Source organism: Phoca vitulina, unplaced genomic scaffold (genome assembly GCF_004348235.1).
Source record: "Phoca vitulina isolate PV1807 unplaced genomic scaffold, GSC_HSeal_1.0 scaffold84, whole genome shotgun sequence".
NCBI lineage: Eukaryota > Metazoa > Chordata > Mammalia > Carnivora > Phocidae > Phoca > Phoca vitulina.
The window spans coordinates 4,880,428-4,900,125 of record NW_022589787.1 but is presented as its reverse complement, the minus strand read 5'-3'; the positions used below and the strand labels follow the sequence as shown (position 1 = coordinate 4,900,125).

At 38.8% G+C, this 19,698-nt stretch overlaps 1 protein-coding gene across 5 annotated transcripts in view; it reads left to right on the top strand.

Moving 5' to 3' along the window:
• LOC116626202 (E3 ubiquitin-protein ligase HERC2) overlaps positions 1 to 17,234 on the top strand; it is a 219,770-nt gene extending 202,536 nt beyond the window's left edge. For all 5 annotated transcript variants that reach the window (XM_032395408.1, XM_032395407.1, XM_032395406.1 and 2 more), the window contains 8 exons: positions 414 to 569; positions 984 to 1,099; positions 1,199 to 1,397; positions 5,390 to 5,604; positions 13,118 to 13,295; positions 14,355 to 14,516; positions 16,655 to 16,746; positions 17,015 to 17,234. In XM_032395408.1, the coding sequence (XP_032251299.1) occupies positions 414 to 569; positions 984 to 1,099; positions 1,199 to 1,397; positions 5,390 to 5,604; positions 13,118 to 13,295; positions 14,355 to 14,516; positions 16,655 to 16,746; positions 17,015 to 17,201 (1,305 nt within the window). In that variant the 3' untranslated portion in view covers positions 17,202 to 17,234. The remainder of the gene's footprint in view (positions 1 to 413; positions 570 to 983; positions 1,100 to 1,198; positions 1,398 to 5,389; positions 5,605 to 13,117; positions 13,296 to 14,354; positions 14,517 to 16,654; positions 16,747 to 17,014) is intronic.
• The last annotated feature ends 2,464 nt before the right edge of the window (positions 17,235 to 19,698 follow it).

The following is a 19,698-nucleotide window of genomic DNA, read 5'->3' as shown; positions in this document are numbered from 1 at the left end:
GTCCTGTGTAGTGCATTGCATTTCAGGCCCCCTTGAGGACAGATACAGGTATTGCTGAAGTTGAATATGAAAAATGTCCAGAAATGACTATGTGACTTAAGCCCTTAATACTTTAACCAAGTATTAGTGTACTTTGAGATGCTTGACTTAGCCAGCAAGTATTGTAGCAGTTGTCAGATCTGAGGTCCTGTGTGTCAGGTGCATCACTAAGGGCTGGGTAGGAATAATCCACATCACTGGTGATGGTGAAATACTTGCTTGGCACATGGCAGTCAGCCTGGAATAAGGAGTTCCTGAATGAGGACTCACAGAAACCCTATAATGGTGTCTGTCTTTAGTATGCAGTACTGGAGAAGTGGAATGTTAGCTGCATTTCTGAGCTTCCTTGTGTTACTAATTTTTGGTTGCTGCAGGTACTGGTCGCTCTTGCTTGTGACCTGGAACTAGACACTCTCCCCTGCTGTGCTGAGACGCACAAGTGGGCTTGGTTCCGAAGGTACTGCATGGCCTCCCGTGTTGCTGTGGCCCTGGACAAAAGAACACCATTGCCACGTCTTTTTCTTGATGAGGTATTGCATGTTATTTTTAAATCACTTTTGGAATGTAAAAACATTTTCCTTTTTCAGCTGTTGTATAAAAAGATGCCAATATTATGAGACAGAGCAACATTCTCTTACAAAGGAGTACCATAAAGAAAAAAGCACACAGGTGAAAATGAATAAACAGATACTGTGAATTTCAGTTAAAGTTTATTTTTAGTAAACTAAAGATATAATGGTATTATAAAGATATGTTAGATATTTTCAAATATCTTAGACTTGATATAATCATATTAGTTTTGCTTATTAACTATAAAAATCACAATGTTGATGTTGGCATTCTCTCAGATTGTTAGATGGGGATTATTCCTGTTTTTTTATCTTATTTCTTTTATTTTTGAGAGATGAGTGTTTGATTGATAATCTCATAATAATGTTGTCTAGGTGGCTAAGAAAATTCGTGAGTTAATGGCAGACAGCGAACACATGGATGTTCTCCATGAGAGCCACGACATTTTTAAAAGAGAGCAAGATGAACAACTTGTGCAGTGGATGAACAGGTTATTATATCAGAACCAAGAATAATGTTGTATACTGGAGAAAGGTGTTTCATGTGCACTTCTTTCCCACGTCATTTGTTCACTTAATGTTTGTTGTAGGCGACCAGATGACTGGACTCTTTCTGCTGGTGGCAGCGGAACAATTTATGGATGGGGGCATAATCACAGGGGACAGCTTGGGGGCATCGAAGGTGCAAAAGTTAAAGTTCCCACTCCATGTGAAGCCCTTGCAACTCTCAGGCCTGTGCAGCTAATTGGAGGAGAACAGACTCTCTTTGCAGTGACAGCTGATGGAAAGGTAAGGGTACATTTTCTGTGTCATACTGACATTAAAACTAAGAGACTGCTATGGCTAGAGTGCATCGTTGGGTCCACGGTATGTATAAGGATTCTATATTGAAACATCTCAAGGTTAATAGTACTCATGGTGTGCTGGAGGCAGTCACCATTCTAAATATTTCTGTATGATCTTCAATGTGTTCTATAACTTCGTAGTTTTTATTTTGAAATACAGCATACATAAAAAAGTGTACTGTTTGCATATCAATAATACCTTAGAGTACTCCTTTTTTGTTAGCTATTGTAATGCTCTTTTAAAAAATTAATTGCTGTTAGTATGATGAAATGGTTGATATTTATATATTGACTTTATGTCTGGTGACCTTCTACTTTTTTCATATCCTATATGTCAGGATTTCTTGTATCGTCTTTATAGAGAGTCATCTGTAAATTTTGTTCCTTTTCAGTTCATTTCTCTTTTATTTTTTTTCCTTTTGTGTGGAGGAAAGGAAGCTCATTGTGCTGGGTAGGAGTTGTGGTATAATATTGAGCAGGGTTGGTAGTCGTGGGCTTGTTCTTGTCTTAATCCAGGCTGCAAAGCAAACGCTGATTGAATATTTCACACACTTACTATGAGATTTTGGTGGATGCTTTGTATGAGATTAAGGAAATTTCTTTCTCCTTCTACATTTAAAAAACCATTTCTATTTATGTATTCTCCTTTAGTGGATTCATGTAGTGAATTGGATTAATTGGTTTTCTTATAGTAAACCCCTTGCATTCTTTGGAGAAACCCAACTTGGTCAAGATTTGTTTTATTTTTTGGTTTGTGTTTGTGAATATCTTGTTTGGGATTTTTGGGAGCTCCAAGATCATGAATGCAATCATTATAATGTTCCTGTCTTATACACTCCTTGTTTGGTTTTGATACTCTATTATTTATCTGTTTAACTTACAACAATTAACTTAAATACACATTTATTAACTTGCAGTTTCTCTGGGGCAGGACTCTGGAGGTGACTTAGCTTGATCCTCCCTCCCAGGATCTCTCACCAGGCTGCAGTTGCCTCAAGGCTGTACTGAGGATTCAGTTCCTCATGAGTGGTTGGTCGAGGCTGTCTTCAGTTCTTTGCCACCTCACGTGTGCAGCTGGCTTCATCAGAACAAGCAAGGGGGATGGGGCAAGAGAGAGTGATAGCAAAACCAAGTCACAGTCTTTTTTTTTTTTTTTTAATTTTTTTATTGTTATGTTAATCCCCATACATTACATCGGTAGTTTTAGATATAGTGTTCCATGATTCATTGTTTGTGCATAACACCCAGTGCTCCATGCAGAACGTGCCCTCCTCAATACCCATCACCAGGCTAACCCATCCTCCCACCCCCCTCCCCTCTAGAACCCTCAGTTTGTTTTTCAGAGTCCATTGTCTCTCATGGTTCTTCTCCCCCTCCGATTTCCCCCCCTTCATTCTTCCCCTCCTGCTACATTCTTCTTCTTCTTTTTTTCTTTCCAAGTCACAGTCTTATGTGACCTAATCCAAAAGTGACAGTCCATTCCTGTTGCCATGTTCTGTCCATTAGAATTGAGTCACTAGGTGTAGCCCATGTTCAAGGAGAAGGGATTACACAGGGTGGGAATCAGGGACCCTGGGAACCACATCAGAAGTTGCCTGCCAAGAGTATCAAGATTGTGCTAGTCTCATTAAGAAGAGTTGAAGTATATCCTTCTCTTTCTCTTCTCTGGAGAATTCTGTGTCTTTTAGTTGTTTCCTGGTTATTTTAACATGCATTAGTAAAATCTGAAGTGAATTAGTATTTCTGTCCTCCTCCCAAATAATACAAATACTGATCTTTTGTTATCCTGTGTTTTGGCGCAAACCCATTAGGGAATGATAGGCGTTATTATTTTTGTTGTTGTTATATATAGACCCAAGTTTTTTTTCCAGATTTACCCAACGTGGTATACATCTTTGTCACATTGTTTCTTATGTCTCAGACCTTACATCTTTAATCATTTTTCTTCTACTTTAAGCATGTATTTTCGGTTTTCTTTAGTGAGGGTCTTTTGTTGGTTAATCCTCAGATTGTTTTTGTTTACTTGAATATGTCTTTATTTTGTCCTTTTTCTAAAGTAAGCGTTGCAGACATTTTCTGTAAAGGTCACAGTAGTATTTTTAGCTACATGGGTCATATGGTCTCTGTTGCAATAAGCAGCCTGTGAACAATATGTAAATGAATGTATGTGTCTGTGTTCCAATAAAACTTTATTTACAAAAGTAGATGGTAGGGCCTGATTTGGCTCATGGGCCATAATTTGCTAACCCCTGTTCTAGAGTATAAAATTTTCAGTTGACTTATTTTCAGTCTTCCTGTTAAAAGCTAAATTTTTCTGGTTTTTGGCCTTCATTGTTGCTAATGAGATGTCAGCGGTCAGACTAATTTTTACCCAAATGAAGGTAATGAATCTTTTCTCTGTGGCCGCTTTTAATATCTTTCTTTAGTGAGCTACAGTTTTGCTAGGATATATTTTTATTTTTATTTTTTCTGCCTTTTTTATTTTACTATGTTTTTGCCAGGTGATAAGGGATGGGAGAGGGGGGCTTTCTGGCTCTTGAGAAGTGAATTTTCAATAACTCTGGTAAATTCTTAGACTTTTTTTTCCCAGTGTTGCTTCTCTCATATTCTCTGTGCGATCTCTACCTGAAACTGTGAGTTCTGATTGATGTTTGAGTCAAAGGGTCTGTCTTTTGTATCTCTAACACCTTCTTTCATGTTTCTTCTTTTCTTTGTGTTTCTGTGCTGTATGCTAGAGAATATCTTCAGACCCATCTTCTCGTTCTGTAATCTCTTCTTCACCTGTTTATAATCTGCTGTTAAATATATGTGGGTTTTTTATTTCAGTTACTATCTTTTTAATTCCTGGAAGTCCTGCTTTGGGTAATTTTGCACTTTCTTATTCCTTGGGGGATACCTTCCAGCTTTATTTCTCTAAACTTAATATTGGACTGTGGTTCTGCTGACTCTCACTGATGGTATCTTCTTTCAACTATGAGCTGACCATTTTCCTTGGAAGATTTTATGTAGAAATTCTTTAAGGCTTAGTTTGAAATCACTCGTCAAAAGAGAATTTATAACCCTGGGGTACTACCAGTCTAAGACATTGTAAATTAAATTCTTTAAGGAATTTACGCCAAATGTAGCATAAATTCAGGCTGAAAACCAATCTAATGACAAGCTTTTGTGGTGATGAATTCTCAGGAGAGATTTCCCCCATCTAATTCAGTGCTAAGATTGAGAAAGGGAACTTGCTTTGTTGTTTTCTTCTTAGTTCTCGTTCACAGTTGGCCCACTGGAGCCTCACCTTTCTAGTCTCCTTTTAGGCTTTGGCACTTTACCCCTGACACCCTGTGTGCTAAAGATTCTCAAAACCTTCCCAGGGGACACTGGCTTTAGGGCTCATCTATCAACCCGAGTTCTTGGTTTCATTTCCTGTTTTAGTCCTTGAGGTTTCCTTACTCTTGTGTCAGTGCAGCAATGCATTTGAAACAGTATGAAACAACATTTAAGTTTTTATAGGAGGGATGTTTGATATGCATTTGGAAAAGGCAGTCTGTTTAAAAAAAAAAAAAAAAAAGATAAACCTTGTGTCCTGAAATAATTTCCCACCGAGAATGAAAGAAAAATAGTGTATTCTACTGTGTGATTTATATGCTGCCTTGCTGAAATACTAAATATATTTAAGTTTTTCTATGAGTGTTATCATCAGGGATTTGTTCCAGGGAAGAGATCTTCTTTTCAAAAATTTGGGATTTCTAATAGTCATAATTATTTCTTTCATTTTTAGAGTTTTAATAAAGCACAAAAAATGTTATAAACATTCCTGTGATTTTTAATTTTTAATTTCATTTCTCTGTGGTAAAAATGTCTAGAGCACTGATTGAGCTGGTTGATTACTAAAATATAGGGATAAATTTAGATAAAAACCTGATATTTATATTTTTCTTGTCTTAGCTGTATGCCACTGGATATGGTGCAGGTGGCAGACTAGGAATTGGAGGGACAGAGTCGGTATCTACCCCAACATTACTTGAATCCATTCAGCACGTGTTTATTAAGAAAGTAGCTGTGAACTCAGGAGGAAAACACTGTCTTGCCCTCTCTTCAGAAGGAGAAGTTTACTCTTGGGGTGAGGCAGAAGATGGGAAGTTGGGGCATGGCAACAGAAGGTATTATATGAAAACAACATTTTCGATGTTATCCTTTCCTTTTCTTGTTTGTTTGAATTCTTGTGTAATGTATTAGCACTTTGTTTTTCAGAACAATGTTTATAATCTACTCAAGTTAAATGTTAATGACTCATTTGGCAGAAATAAGTTCGTGTTCCAATGTGTGGCCTTGCCTACATGAACCTCCTATTTGAGGGGAAATTCAATTCTGAACTTTTGACTTTTAAGTACTAAGTATGTTGAGCTTCTCTTTGCCCTTCTCCCCAAGTTCCCTTCCTCTGATTCTGAGTAATTCACTGAATCACAGTAGGCACTTTGGTAACATATGTGATACTAAAGCTGTAAATACAGAGGAAATGGAAGGGGACACACAAATGACAGTATTTTTTAAACAAAGCAACCAGACCCTCTAGTTTTTAAAAATTGATGGGAACTACCTGCCCAGTTGGAGTACAAGGACCTTCATTACAAATAACTTAGAGCACCAGACTAAATATATAAAATCGCAGCCCTAAAGATATTGGATAAGAAGCAGTAAAGATATACACAGTGATCTGCAGAGGTGAATACTGAAACAGTCACTTGCGTATGAGGAGAATAACTGAGAGGCCAAGGAACAAACCACCCAAAAGGATTAGAAGGAATGGTCCGTAGAGCTCACAGAGGGCAGATGATAGACCTTGCTTCCAAAACCTCATAATTCCCAGGGCATTGGTTAGAGGACTAAGAATGATGTTGCACAAAAGTGGGGAAAAAAATTAAACATAGATTGTGTTGCTCTGATCCTGCCAATAAAGCTTAAAAGCAAGACCTGAAGGGATTATAGTATTTACAAGGAACCATAAACTCAAGAATATCTTTATGAATACAAACATATCAAGCATTCAGCAAGATTAACTTTACAGTGTTCTATATCCAATCAGAAATTATCAGGCATGTGTCTCTTTAATAAATAGTGTTGGGAAAATTGTATATTCAAATGCAAAAGAATGAAATTGGATCCCTGGTGTACACCACTTTCAAAAATGAACTCAAAATGGATTAAAAACTTAAATGTAAATGTAAGACCCGAAGCTATAAAACTCCTAGAAGAAAACATAGGTAAAAAGCTCCTTGACATTGGTGTTTGCAATGATTTTTTGGCTATGACACTGAAAGTGTAAGCCCCCAAAGCAAAAATAAACAAGTGGGACTGCATCAAACAACAAAAGAAACAATCAACAAAATGAAAAGGCAATCTGTAGAATAAGAGAAAATATTTGCAAACCTATAACTGGTAAGGAATTAATGGAGAAAATGTGTAAGGAACTCATATAACTCAATAGCAAAAAATAACCTGATTAACAAATGGGCAAAGGACCTGAAAAGACATTTTTTCCAAAGAATACATACATATAGGTACATGAAAAGTTTCTCAACATCACTAATCATCAGGGAAATGCAAATCAAACCCACAATGAGATATTACCTCACATCTGTTAGAACGGCTGTTATTAAAAAGAAAAGAAATAGGAAGTGCTGGTGAGGATGTGGAGAAAAGGGAAACTTTGTACACTGTTGGTGGGAATATAAATCGTTGCAGCCACTATAGAAAAATACAGAAAAAGGTAAAAAAAAAAAAAAAAAAGAACTACCATCTGATCCAGCAATCCCTCTTCTGGGTATATATCTGAAGGAAATAAAATCATTGTCTTAAAAGGATCTGCACTCCCATGTTCAGTGTGGCATTGTTTACAATAGCCAAGACATGGAAACAACCTAAGTGTTCGTCAGTACATGAATGAATAAAAAAAAATGTGGGGTGGGGTGTGTGTGTGTGTGTGTGTGTGTGAATATTATTCAGCCATAAAAAAAGAAATCCTGGTATTTGTGATAACTTGGATGAACCTTGAGGACATTATCCTAAGTGAAATGAACCAGAGAAAGACAAAACACTATGATCTCACTTATATGTGAAATCTAAAAAAGCTGTACTCATAGAAATAGAGTAGATTGGTAGTTGCCCTGGGCTCAGGGTTGGAGATTTGGAGATGTTGACAGAGTGTACTAACTTCCACTTACAAGGTGAATAAGTTCTGGGGATTTAATGTACAGCATAGTGACTATAGTTAACAATACATTTTATTGTATCCTTGAAAGTTGTTAAGAAAGAGTAGATCTTAAATGTTCTCACCACACAAAAAAATTATTAGGTAATGGATTTGTTAACTAAACTTACTGTGGTAATCATTTTGTAATGTATACATGTATCAAATCATCATACACCTTGAATTTATATAATTTTATATGTCAGTTATATCTCAAAGCTATAAAAAAATTATCAGACACACAAAAGAGCAGGAAAATACAGCCCATATAAGGAGAAAAATCAATTAAAACTGACCCAGAAATGATATCAGTGATAGAATTACTAGATAAGAATATTAAAACAGTATTTTAACCACATGCCTAGATCTTTAAGAAACTTGAGGGAAAACTTGAACATGTTAGAGACTGAAAGATATTTAAATGGTTTAATCAAAGTCCTAATGATGAGAAATATGTCTGAAATGGAAAGTACAGTGCATGTTTAATACAGATTAATGTATAATCTGTTTAATACAGATTAATGTATATGTATATACAGTGGTTTTTTTTTTTAAAGATTTTATTTATTTATTTGTCAGATTGAGAGAGAGAGAGAGAGGGAACATACAAGCAGGGGAACGGCAGGCAGAGGGAGAAACAGGCTCCCCGCCAAGCGGAGAGCCCAATGTGGGACTCGATCCCAGGACCCTGGGATCATGACCTGAGTGGAAGGCAGCCGCTTTAACCGACTGAGCCACCCAGGCGTCCCTATATACAGTGTTTAATACAGATTAAACATTGCAGAAGAAAAGATCAATGAACTTGATGACCTAACAATAGAAACTGAAACACAGAAATGAAACACACATACATAAAATTAACATAGCATCAGTGAATTGTGGATACACAGCTTCAGGTGGCCTATTATATGAATAATTTGGAGTCACCAGAGGAGGATGGGGGGATTTTGAGACATAATGGCTGAAAAATGTCCAAATTTGATGAAAACTATAAACTCACAGATTCAAGAAGATCAAAGAACTTCAAGCAAAAGGAACATGAAGGAAACTTAACAAGGCACATCATAATCAAATTGCTCAATACTGTTGATAAAGAGAAAAAAAAAATCATAAAAGCAGCTAGAGGGAAAAATATATATATACAGGAAAAAAGATAAAGGATGACAACAAATTCCTTACAGAAAACAATGCAAGCTAGAAGACAGTAGAGGTACTGAAAGTAAAAATAACTGTCAACCTAGAATTTGTTTACTCTATGAAAATATTTTTTCAAGAATAAAATTGAAGTAGACTCATTCAGACATACAAAAGCTGAGAGAATTCAACACCTGCAGACCTGCACAACAAAAATGTTAAAGGAATTACTGCAAATAGAAGGAAAGTTATATCAGATGGAATTAGGATTCTATACGAATGAATGAGGAAATTGCTACATGGGTTAATTAATATCATGACTTTTTCCTTATTGTATCAATATTTTCAAGAGATAATTGAATATTTCAAGGATATAATAAAGATGAATTGAGATACATAGAAGTAAAATATGTAGCAGTAATATAAGGGAAGGCAGCAGCAACACAGAGGCTTGGGGGTAGGAAATAGAAGTATGCCATTGTGATGTTCTTATACTATACATGATGTAGTATATGACTTCAGATTAAACTGTAATGGAGAGGTATTCTACACACCCTAAACCAAACATTAATATAATGCAACAAAAAGCTTTACTTGATAAACCAACAAAGAAGTTAAAGTGAAATTGTAAAACATACTCTAAAGAAGAAAAAATAGAGTAAACAGATGGGACAAATAGGAAAAAGATAGCAAGATGTAGATATAAGCCAAAATATATTAACAATAACATCAAAGAGAAATGGTTTAAGCATTCCAGTTAAAGTCAGAGGTTGTCAGAATGGATATAAAAGCAAGATCAAACATATTTTTAAAACTAATTTTCAGTACTAGACAAATAGATTAAAAGTAAAAAGATGGAAAAATTCATACCATGTTAACACTAATCAAAACAAAGTTGGTATGCTTGTATTAATATCATACAAAGTAGATTTCACAGCAAAGAATATTGAGAGGGATAAAAAGGGTCAATTAGTAATGATGAAGTGGTCAGTCATCAAGGGGACATAATAATCCTAAATGTTTACACAACTAATGATAGACCTTCTGAATACATGAAATTAAACAAAATGATAGAGTTGCAGGGAGAAATAGACAAATCCACAGTTACAGTTGGAGATTTTAATGCCCTTCCTTCAATAACTGATAAAACATGTAGATAGAAAATCTGTCAGAAGACTTAACTCAGTCAACCAGCTTCATCAAGTAGCCATTTATAGTATGAACACTCGATTTAGCAAAAGCACTGTCTTTTCAACTTCATATGGAACAACTACCAATATAGACCATAATTTGGGCCAGAAACAAATCACATACATCAAGAGTACTCAAGCCATATAAAGTATATTCTCTGACCCTAATGGAATTAATTAGAAACCAATAACAATAAAATCTCTGGGAAATCTTCCAAATACCTGGAAGGTAAATAAAACCTTTTAAAATAACTGGTCAAAGAGGGAATCAGAAGGAAATTAGAAATGACTTTGACCTGAGTGAAAATGTAAACAATATAAAAATTTATGTGATCCAGCAAAGGCAGTACTTAGGAGATTTATAGCGTGAAATGCCTTTTTTTTTAATTATAAAAGAAACATGGTTTTTAATGACTTTGGTTTCTACCTTAAGACACTAGAATAAGAAGGACAAATGCAACACAGAATAAACAGAATAAAGGAAATACGGAAGATCAGAGTGAGAATCCATGAAATAGAAAATAGAACAAGAGAGAAAAATCAAAGAAAACAAAAGTTTTTTGAGAAAGTCAGTATAAAAACCTCCCTCTAGACTGATCAAGAAAAAAAAGATTATACAAATTATAGCAATATCAGGAATGAGGGAGTTTCATCACTGCGGATATACAGCTATTAAAAAATGAAATATAATGAACATCTTTATGCCAACAAATGCAACTTTTTAGATGAAATGGACAAATTCCTCAAAGGACACACACTCTTGAAAGCTCACTCAAGAAGAAATAGGTGACTCAGATAGCTTTGTGTCTATTTAAGTAATTGAATTTCCCACAAAGAAATCTCCAGAAACAGGTGATATGATTTCTGCCACATGTATAAGTAACAGATAATACCAATTCTTAACAAACTATTTTAGAAAATTGAGGAGGGAATTCTCCCCAACTCTCTTTTGTGTACAGCTTTAGTCTTATACCAAAACCAGACTCAGACAATTAATAGGGAAATACAGACCAATATCCTTCATGAAAGTAGATGTAAAAATTCTTAACATTTTAGAAAATCAAATCTGACAATATAAAAGGATAATACACCATGACCAAGTGAGTTTTAGGTCAGAAATTGCAGAATTGGTTTTTAACATTGGAAAATGAATCAAGTAAAAAAGAAAAACCATATGATCATCTCGTAGATGAAGGAAGGAAAAGCATTTGACAAACTTCAACATCTGTTTCTGACAAACAACTTTCACCAATCTAGAAATAAAAGAGAACTTCTGTAAGTTGATGAAGAGCATCTCTGTTACACGTAGAGCCAATACAATACTTACTAGTGACAGACTGAACCTCCCCTAATTTCAGGAACAAGACAAGGACATGTGCTGTCAAGATTCAGTATTATACTTCAAGATTAGCAAGTACAGTATAGCAGTGTAAAGAAATAAAAGGCATTCAGATTGGAAAGAGAATAAAGCTATTTACATGTAGTATAATTGTTTATATAGAAAATCCGTGGTATCTACAAAAAAGCTACTAGAATTAATAAATGAGATTAGCAGGGTTGCAGGATAGATCAGTAAATAAAAGGCAATTGTGTGTCTTTATACATATGCAAATGTAATCAGAATTTGAAGTTTAAAAAATACCATTTATATTACCTTCCCCCCAGAATTGAAATAGTAAGGGACAAATTTGACCAAGGGAAAAAAAAAACCCTGGACGACTTATAGGCAGAAAACTATAAAATACTGGTGGGGGAAATTTTAAAAGACCTAAAATCATGGAGGAGAGTATGCTCTGTGTTTGTGGATTAGAAGACTCAATATTGTTTTGTCAGTTTTTGTCCAATTAATGTATAGGTTCTACCCCTTCCCAATTAAAATGTCTGTAGAAATTGACAAGCTGATTGTAAAATTCATATGGAAATACAGAGTACCTAGAATAATCAAAACAACTTTGAAAATAAGGACCAAAGTTGGAGGACTGACAATACTTCAAGCCTCACTTTAAAGCTATAGTAATCAAGACAGTATAGTATTGTCGTAAAAAGAGAAATATATCAGGGGAACAGAATAGAGTCTAAAAATGTATCACAAATACTGAATAATGACTGTGAAAAAAATGAAGCTTGATTTCTCTCTTAGAACTTCCAATGCACAGTTTACAAAAATGCAGACATTTAATTGGAGAACAGAGCCTTTTCAACAAATGGTCTTGAACAATTGGATTGCCATATAGCAAGCAGCGAACTTCTTGCACCATATCCAGAATTAACTCAAAATGATTGGTAGTTATAAATGTAAAACCTAAATCCAAAAACTTCTAGAAGAAAACATGAGAGAAAACCTTTGTGACTTAGGTAAGACGAGGATTTTTAGATAGAACTCCAAAAACATGATCCAGTGAAGAAAAATAGGATAAATTGGACTTCATAAAAATGTGAACTTCAGGTTTTCGAAAGTTAGATTGAAAAGACATGCTACAGACCAAGAAAGCATTTGTAATCAGACATCTGGCTAAGGTCTTATATTCAAGGTTATTATAAAGAGCTTTCAAAACTCAATAATAAGAAAACAAACAAGTTTGCTATCAGTGCTTGCCACATTGTAGGTTAGTTGACATTCAAATGATAAAAATCCTTAAATGAAATGTTGATTTATAGCAAGGGTGGGCAACTTGTTTTGGTAAAGAGCCAGGTAGTAATAAATATTTTAGGCCAGCCACAGACAGTCTGTTGTATATTGCTTCTTTTCAGTTTTTTTTTTTTTTTTAACAGCCCTTTAAAAATATAAAATTCATTCTAGGCTAATTGGCCTTTCAAAAACAGACCATGGGCCAGATTGGCCTGCATTTGGGCACTAGTCTCCTGGCCTCTGATTTAGACTGAAAGTCCCTGCTCTCTGGCATTAGGGCAGCTGCTATAAAAGGAGACATTTAGGAAATTGTGAAATTTTGAGTTCAGGTCTGAATGATTCTTCTTAATTAACAATTGATTTGAGAGGCGTACATTAAACAAGTGAACAGCAAACCAAAAGCCTAGTATTTAATACTTTTAAAATATTTAAGAATAAAACTATTTCCGTTATCTTTGGTGACCTTTTTGCAGTCCATGTGACCGCCCTCGAGTCATTGAGTCTCTGAGAGGAATTGAAGTGGTTGACGTTGCTGCTGGTGGAGCCCACAGTGCCTGCGTCACCGCAGCAGGGGATCTCTACACTTGGGGCAAAGGCCGGTATGGCCGCCTGGGACACAGCGACAGTGAGGACCAGTTAAAGCCAAAGCTGGTGAGAAGACACCTTGAAAAGGGGCTCAGAGGCCTGGGGCAGCTCTTCAGACCCTCACTGTTGAAGGTGGTAGGGGAGGCAGCTTGCTATTGTCATTATGCCATTGTCATTATGCCATTATGATTTTTAAAAGCCAAAAGTATTTCCTTTTCCAGTTTCTTTTGTTTTAGAGTTGATGGCCTTAGGCTCATTATTTACAAGTAGGTTTGTATTCAGTGGGTCATTTAAACAGGATAGTATTTGAAATACCCTTTTATTTATACTTTATATTATATATATATTTATATATTAATATTACTTGGCATCTAGCTAAATGCTTTGGCTTCTAGAAGGCCCACTGTATTTTGGGTGAGGCAGTAAATAAGACTTCCTGGTGTGGTAGGACTGGCTCATTGGGGACACTGATTCCTGCCTCCTATAGTTTAGATTTATTTGGTTCAAACAGATGAAGGTGTTTCTGTCTTATCTTACAGGATTATTAAAATTTCACGTTCTTTGCAAAGGCTTAAAACAGCCCCCTCCCCCCCCCCCCACACACACGGAGCATCATAGTACTCTAAAGCCTTTCCTGGGGTGCCTGGGTGGCTCATTCGGTTAAGTGTCTGACTCTTGATTTCTGTTCAGTTCATGATCTCAGGGTTGGGAGATTGAGCCCCGCATCAGGCTCCGTACTCAGTGGGGAGTCTGCTTGAGATTCTCTCTCTCCCTCTGCCCCTCCCCCCACTCTCGAGCGGGCGCCTCCTTTCTCTGTCTCTCTCATTCAAATAAATAAATAAATCTTTTTAAAAAAATATTTATTTATTTGACAGAGAGAGAGAGAGCAAGCACACTCACACAAGCAGGGGCAACGGGAGAGGGAAAAGTAGGCTCCCCGCTGAGAAGGGAGCCCGATGTGGGGCTGAAGGATCATGACCTGAGCCGAAGGCAGATGCTTAACTGGCTGAGCCACCCAGGTGCCCATAAATAAATCTTTTTAAAAAATTAAGAAAAATAAAGCCTTTCCTTAGGTAGACTTCCTTTCTACTGCAGTCAGATAACCTTGGTTCCTTTTCTCTGAAGGTGGAGGCACTGCAGGGCCACCGCGTGGTTGATGTCGCCTGTGGCAGTGGAGATGCCCAGACCCTCTGCCTCACTGATGATGATACTGTCTGGTCCTGGGGGGACGGGGACTACGGCAAGCTTGGCCGAGGAGGCAGTGATGGCTGTAAAGTACCCATGAAGGTATTTGTGTCTGCGCAGTGGGAGAAGAACACCTTTCCCAACGATCCTGGGATGGGAACGTTCCAGGTCTTTCTGGAGCTCTTAGAGCCCCCTGGGCCCTCCCAGGAGCACAGAGGCTTGCTGCCACCTCCCCCTCTGTGTGCTTTTCAGGAGTATTTTACCTCATCTTACCTTCTTTGCAGAAAATATAATGGGTAATTGAGTAAAAAGTGAGGGAAAGGCCCAAAGGTATTGAGATATTTTAAGTGCTATTTGTGCTGTCTTGGGAAATTTATGTAATTTAGCAAGACCTGTGGTTTTATGTAGTATGTAGACCTGTTTGAGGAAAAGGATAACAGATTGTTCACAGTCTTTTCAATTTATAGAGTTCTATAGCTATGAATGTCATAGTACTGAAAGGGTTGCATCTGGCTTAGCCAGAGGCTGTTTTAAATGGGCATCCTGTGATAAGCTAAGAGGCTACGGGCCTGGGTTGGGGGTCAGATTGCTTTTCTCCATGTGACCTGCATGATTCTGAGCAGCTTTTTAACTTTGTGAGACTGTCTTGCCCTTGTGGATGGGCAGTTGGCAGAGATTAAGCTCATCGATGTGTTCAGACCACGTGCTGAGTGCTCTGCTGCCTGCAGTGTGCATAAACCCGACCCGGCCGTTTAGTTGAGGTGCTTTGCTGTGGATTTGGGAGTGTGTGTGCTGTGAACGAAAACTAGAAACTGTCCTCTGCCTGGTGTCCAGTCTTATTAGGAATCTGGGTCTGTGTGTGCAGAATAGAGACGCCCATGGGGCACAGGCAGCCCTGGGCGGCAGCATTCTTCCAGAGGCCCCCTCAGATGGGACAAGAGCCTAGGCTAGAACTGCATAGCTTTTGTTCCCAGAGCTGTGCTGCCCGGTACAATAGCTGTTGGCCACACATGGCTATTTAAGTTTAAGTTTAACTCAATTAAGAGTAGATAAAGTTAAAATTCACTTCCCCGCTCACACTGGCTGCATTTCATGTGCTTAGTAGCTGCATGTGTCTGGTGGCTTCCATTTGGGCATTGTGGACACAGCACATTTCCATCACTGCAGAGAGTGGTTTTGGCTGGTGCTGCCTGCAGCCAAAGCCTGGTGGAGATGTGCCTGGAGGCACCCCTGTGCCCTGGTGGGCACTGCTGGAAAACCAGAAGCTCAGGGCTTCCTCCTCAGTCTTATCATCTCTTGTTCCTTTTCTCTTGCAGGTGTACGGTATTTTAACCATGTTACAGGTTACTTAGGGTTTCCAGATTTATGAAAAAACTGTCTGTTTTGCACTTTATTATGCTTAGGAAAGCTTAGACACAGGCTTTGAACCTTCAGGGATTAGGATGTTGGACATTGAGGGGATGGAGGTCATTACTGATGTGATGATGACAGAAGTGAAGGTGAGGAGAGAACTGAGAGAATTGATTGTTTTAATTAATTTAAATTTAAAATCAAATATGAGAACTTAAGTCTGAGAATAGTCACGGATAATAGGAGCATAGCTTGCTGGGTGAGAAAAGGTGATGACTAGGTTAGTGAGCCCTAGTGAGACCTCTGGGTATTGGCTGTGAAGGGCCTGGACCCCCCCCAAGTGTTCAGGGGTGGAGGTGAGTTCCAATACTGGCCTGACTAAGGTCGTATTTAATTTAATTAACCTGGATAGATGGCTAGGTCATGTCTAAAGGCCAGAGCCCTGGTCCTCTTGGCCAATCCTCGTCCCCATTGCTTGCTGTTCCTCTCCTGTGGGGCTGTGGGATCTGAGAGGGCTGGAGGGCAGAGGAGAAGTACAGGGCTTACTGGCGAGTGGGGCCGGAACACCACAAAGAGAAATGGAATTGGGAGAGTGGATTCTGAGACCTTCAACTGTGACATGTCCATTTTTAGTGACACATGCTGGGTCTCATTGTGCAGTAGCATGGGCCCATGGCTGAGTGTCACCACGTGTGCCTTCAAAGCCAGGCATTCCTGCTCCTCCTGAGAACACTTACCTGGTTAAGTGGAGTTGGATTTTAAGTTGTATGAAATATTTGACCTGAGTAAGGATTTTCAGAGTTCCTTATTAGATTTAGTTCAGTCTCTGTGTGGTTGCAGCAGTCAGCAAAAACCTTGATTCAGTCTAATTGAACCTTTTTCCCTTTTAGATTGATTCTCTTACAGGCCTTGGAGTGGTTAAAGTAGAATGTGGATCCCAGTTTTCTGTCGCCCTTACCAAATCTGGTGCTGTTTATACTTGGTATGTAGAATGTGGATCCCAGTTTTCTATCGCCCTTCCCAAATCTCGTGCTGTTTATACTTGGTATGTAAGATTCTGTTTGTTTACTATCACCAAAACCGGTTTACTAATGTGAAGTTATATTAACTGACATCTCATAGATTGACATGTAACTTCTATAGCAGGCTGTGATATGTGTCCTGAAGTATGGTGCTTAAGCCAGGAGGGTGGGGCAGGGTGGTAAATGATAGGGCCTTGCACTCATGCTTCTCTATCTCCTTTTGTGCAGGGGCAAAGGTGACTATCACAGGCTGGGCCATGGATCCGATGACCATGTTAGAAGACCTCGGCAGGTCCAAGGGCTGCAGGGGAAGAAAGTCATTGCTATTGCCACTGGCTCCCTGCACTGTGTGTGCTGCACTGAGGATGGTAGGTGGGAGGCCCAGTGTCACAACACAGAGGCCTTTAAAATCTAACAGGCCTGGGGGAGGAGCAAGATGGCAGAGGAGTAGGAGATCTAAATTTCGTCTGGTCCCAGGAATTCAGCTAGATAGGGATCAAACCATTCTGAACACCTACAAACTCAACAAGAGAGAGTGCATCAACTCTCTGAACAGAAAAGTGACCACTTTCTGGAAGGTAGGACGTGCGGAGAAGTGAATCTGAGGCGATATTCTGGAGGATAGACGGCGGGGGAGGGGGCCTCCATCGGCCGCTTATGGCAAGTGATAGAGCAGCAGAGCACAAAATCAGAACTTTTAGAAGTTGGCTCCGCTGAGGGACATCGCTCCAGTGGCTAAACGGGGGGTGGAACCCTCACAGGACAGTGTGGTCTCAGGACCCTCGGGGTCACAGGTAGACTGGGGGTGCCTGAGTGCGGCAGAGCTCCCAGGTATCAGAGCGGGGAAGCCGGCTGCAGAGATGGAGCCGAGGAGTGGGCTCTCAGCTTGGGGTTGCCATAAACCGTGATCCGCGGCACAGTCGGGCCACTGCTCCTCCAGCAGGGACCCAACAAGCGGCAGATCCAGGGAGACGCCCCTTCCTCCCCCAGGAGGAGCGGCGCAGGAGCGCACCGCAGGGATCTGCTGGGTTTGGAGACTCCACACCGAGTTGGGTGCCAGAGGTAGAAATGCTTGGTCACAGGCTGGGTGAGCATGGAGTGTGGCTGGAGACCGGGGAGACAGGAGTGATTGACTGCTTTTCTCTGGGGGCGCACTGAGGAGTGGGCCCCGAGTTCTTGGCTTCTCTGGGGCGGAGATCGGGAGGCAGCCATTTTCACTCTCGTCCTCCAAAGCTGTACGGAAAGCTTGCAGGGAACAAAAGCTCCCGAGAGCAAACCCAAGCAGATTACCTAGCCTGGACTGGCAAGGACAGTGCAATTCCGCCTCAGGCAAAGACATTTCAGAATCGCTAGGATGGCACCTCCCCCAGAAGATCAGCAAGAACAGCCAGCCAAGACCAAGTTTACCGATCAATGAGAACAGCAGAACTCCAGCGCCAGGGGAATACTGCACATAGAATTCATGGCTTTTTTACCATGATTCTTTAGTCTTTCAAACTTAATTTTTTTTTAAACTGTCTTTTTTTTTTTTTGCATTTTTCTTTTTCCCTTTTTCAACCAACATCTTATTAATCCCTTTTTATTTCTCATTTTTAGACTCATATTCTATCCCTTCATAGTAGTTAACCTTATTTTTGTATATGTATATAAGTTGTTCTCCCTTTAAAATTTTGGGATACAGTTTCTTCTAACACACCAAAATACACCCTAAATCTCTAGTGTATGGCTTTGTTCTAGTCTCCTGCCGGATTACATTCTCTCCCTTTTCTTTTTTTTTAAATCCTCTTCTTTCTTTTTTCGACCAACTTCTTATCAATTCCTTTTATAAAATCTTTTATAATTTCCATCTTTACAGTCATATTCCATCCCTTCATCATATTTACCCTTATTTTTGTACATATATAAGTTTTCCTTTCTTTAAAATTTTGGGAGACACTTTCTTCTAACAGACCAAAATATGCCCAAAATCTTTCCCTTTCTTTTCCCCTGGTTTCATTAGGGCTCTTCTGATTTGTTTAGTGTATATTTTTCTGGGGTCATTGTTACCTTGTTAGCATTTTGTTCTCTCATTCATCTGTTCTCCTCTGGACAAAATGACAAGACGGAAAAAAATCACCTCAACAAAAAGAACAAGAGGCAGTACCGACTCCCAGGGACCTACTCAATCCGGACATTAGTAAGATGTCGGAACCAGAGTTCAGAATAATGATTTTAAAGATACTAGCTGGGCTTGAAAAAAGCATGGAAGACATTAGAGAAACACTTTCTGGAGAAATAAAAGAACTAAAATCTAACCCAGTTGAAATCAAAAAGGCTATTAATGAGGTGCAATAAAAAATGGAGGCTCTAACTGCTAGGATAAATGAGGCGGAAGAGAGAATCAGTGATATAGAAGACCAAATGATGGAAAATAAAGAAGCTGAGAAAAAGAGAGCTAAACAACTACTGGATCATGAGGGCAGAATTCGAGAGATAAGCGATACCATAAGACGAAACAATATCAGAATAATTGGGATCCCAGAAGAAGAGGAAAGAGAGAGAGGGGCAGAAGGTATATTGGAGTAAATTATAGCAGAGAACTTCCCTAATTTGGGGAAGGAAACAGGCATCAAAATCCAGGAAGCACAGAGAACCCCTCTCAAAATCAATAAAAATAGGTCAGCACCCCGACATCTAATAGTAAAACTTACGAGTTTCAGAGACAAAGAAAAATCCTGAAAGCAGCTCGGGAGAAGAGATATGTAACCTACAATGGTAGATACATTAGACTGGGAACAGACCTATCCCCAGAGACCTGGCAGGCCAGAAAGGACTGGCATGATATATTCAGAGCACTAAATGAGAAAAATACGCAGCCAAGAATACTATATCCACCTAGGCTGTCATTGAAAATAGAAGGAGAGATAAAAAGC